Source organism: Clinocottus analis, unplaced genomic scaffold (assembly GCF_023055335.1).
Source record: "Clinocottus analis isolate CAN_PGR_092001 unplaced genomic scaffold, fCliAna1.0.p SCAF_11, whole genome shotgun sequence".
Lineage (NCBI taxonomy): Eukaryota > Metazoa > Chordata > Actinopteri > Perciformes > Cottidae > Clinocottus > Clinocottus analis.
The window spans coordinates 21365044-21367543 of record NW_027175832.1 but is presented as its reverse complement, the minus strand read 5'-3'; the positions used below and the strand labels follow the sequence as shown (position 1 = coordinate 21367543).

Below are 2500 nucleotides of genomic sequence, written 5' to 3'. Positions count from 1 at the left end.
CAACAACACCAACAACACCAACAACACCTACAACACCCAACAACACCTACAACACCTACAACACCCAACAACACCAACAACACCTACAACACCTACAACACCTACAACACCCAACAACACCAACAACACCTACAACACCAACAACACCAACAACACCTACAACACCTACAACACCAACAACACCAACAACACCAACAACACCAACAACACCTACAACACCAACAACACCAACAACACCAACAACACCTACAACACCAACAACACCTACAACACCTACAACACTTACAACACCAACAACACCCACAACACCTACAACACCTACAACACCAACAACACCAACAACACCTACAACACCAACAACACCAACAACACCAACAACACCCACAACACCCACAACACCCACAACACCTACAACACCCACAACACCCACAACACCTACAACACCAACAACACCTACAACACCTACAACACCAACAACACCAACAACACCCTACAACACCTACAACACCAACAACACCAACAACACCTACAACACCAACAACACCAACAACACCTACAACACCAACAACACCAACAACACCTACAACACCCACAACACCCACAACACCCACAACACCTACAACACCCACAACACCTACAACACCAACAACACCTACAACACCAACAACACCAACAACACCTACAACACCAACAACACCAACAACACCTACAACACCAACAACACCAACAACACCTACAACACCCACAACACCCACAACACCCACAACACCTACAACACCCACAACACCTACAACACCAACAACACCTACAACACCTACAACACCAACAACACCCTACAACACCTACAACACCAACAACACCAACAACACCTACAACACCTACAACACCAACAACACCAACAACACCCTACAACACCTACAACACCAACAACACCAACAACACCCTACAACACCTACAACACCAACAACACCAACAACACCAACAACACCCACAACACCCACAACACCCACAACACCTACAACACCCACAACACCTACAACACCTACAACACCTACAACACCAACAACACCAACAACACCCTACAACACCTACAACACCAACAACACCAACAACACCTACAACACCAACAACACCCTACAACACCAACAACACCTACAACACCAACAACACCAACAACACCTACAACACCAACAACACCTACAACACCTACAACACCAACAACACCAACAACACCCTACAACACCTACAACACCAACAACACCAACAACACCCACAACACCTACAACACCTACAACACCAACAACACCTACAACACCTACAACACCAACAACACCAACAACACCCTACAACACCTACAACACCAACAACACCAACAACACCTACAACACCAACAACACCAACAACACCAACAACACCTACAACAGCCCGACACAATGACAAACGCAAAGCGCAGGGGGCGTGTCCCCAGACGCAGGAGGAACACCCAGACCTCCTTTACCCGAACGTTGAAACACGAGCTGTGATGCGACAGCTCGTGTTTCAACGCGCAGCTCAGAGACACTTCCTGTTTCATGAGGGAAGCTTTCCTCCATGTCCCCACTAAACAACAACACACCATACCCAACAACAACACCAACAAACAACACACCATACCCAACAACAACAACAAAAAACAACAACAAACATGTACATATATGGGTGTGTCTGTGTGTGTCTGTGTGTGTGTGTGTTTCTGACCGTCCACAAAGGCGGCGCCTTCCTTCACAAAGTCCAGCAGCTGATCAAAGATGGAGGTGATGGAACGTTTTGCCACCACGAAGCGATGAAGAGGAGACGCATCCATGACGCCTGAGACACACACACACACGGACACACACACATACAGTTGGTCTGCAGACAGACACACACACACAGACACACACGGACACACACACACACACACACACAGAGTTTCGGGTTCAGAGGTCGAGATTCGTCCCCACCGAACCGCCGTCAGCTCCCATGATCCTCTCTGTTCACCACCACGACCATCAGACTCTGATGCTCAGCACACAAAGCTCAGCTTACAGTGTGTGTGTGTGTGGGTGTGTGTGTGTCTGTGTGTGTGTCTGTGTGTGTATGTGTGCAGACAGATCCTCTTAGCAGGACTTAGAGCTGCTTCACCTCAACAAGCTGCTGACTCTCAGGTGTTCATTAGTGTTTCATTTCATTATTATGGACATCATCTTCATCACATCTTCATCACTTCCTTTTTTATAAGTTTCAATACTAAAATAAATTGAATCTTCTGGGAGATCAGTCAGATGTTTCACATGTTGAAAAGCTACGAGGAACTTTAACTCTGTGTTGGTTCTGCTGCCCCCTGTGGACTAAAGAGGTAGTGTTGGTTCTAGTGCCCCCTGTGGACTAAAGAGGTAGTGTTGGTTCTAGTGCCCCCTGTGGACTAAAGAGGTAGTGTTGGTTCTAGTGCCCCCTGTGGACTAAAGAGGTAGTGTTGGTT

At 47.2% G+C, this 2500-nt stretch overlaps 1 protein-coding gene across 1 annotated transcript in view; it reads right to left on the bottom strand.

Moving 5' to 3' along the window:
- Nucleotides 1-2011, bottom strand: part of mfn1a (mitofusin 1a) — an 11861-nt gene extending 9850 nt beyond the window's left edge. Inside the window, exon 1 of the mRNA XM_068601441.1 lies at nt 1738-2011. Coding sequence (XP_068457542.1) covers nt 1738-1843 — 106 coding nt within the window. The 5' untranslated portion in view covers nt 1844-2011. The remainder of the gene's footprint in view (nt 1-1737) is intronic.
- Nucleotides 2012-2500: the final 489 nt, after the last annotated feature.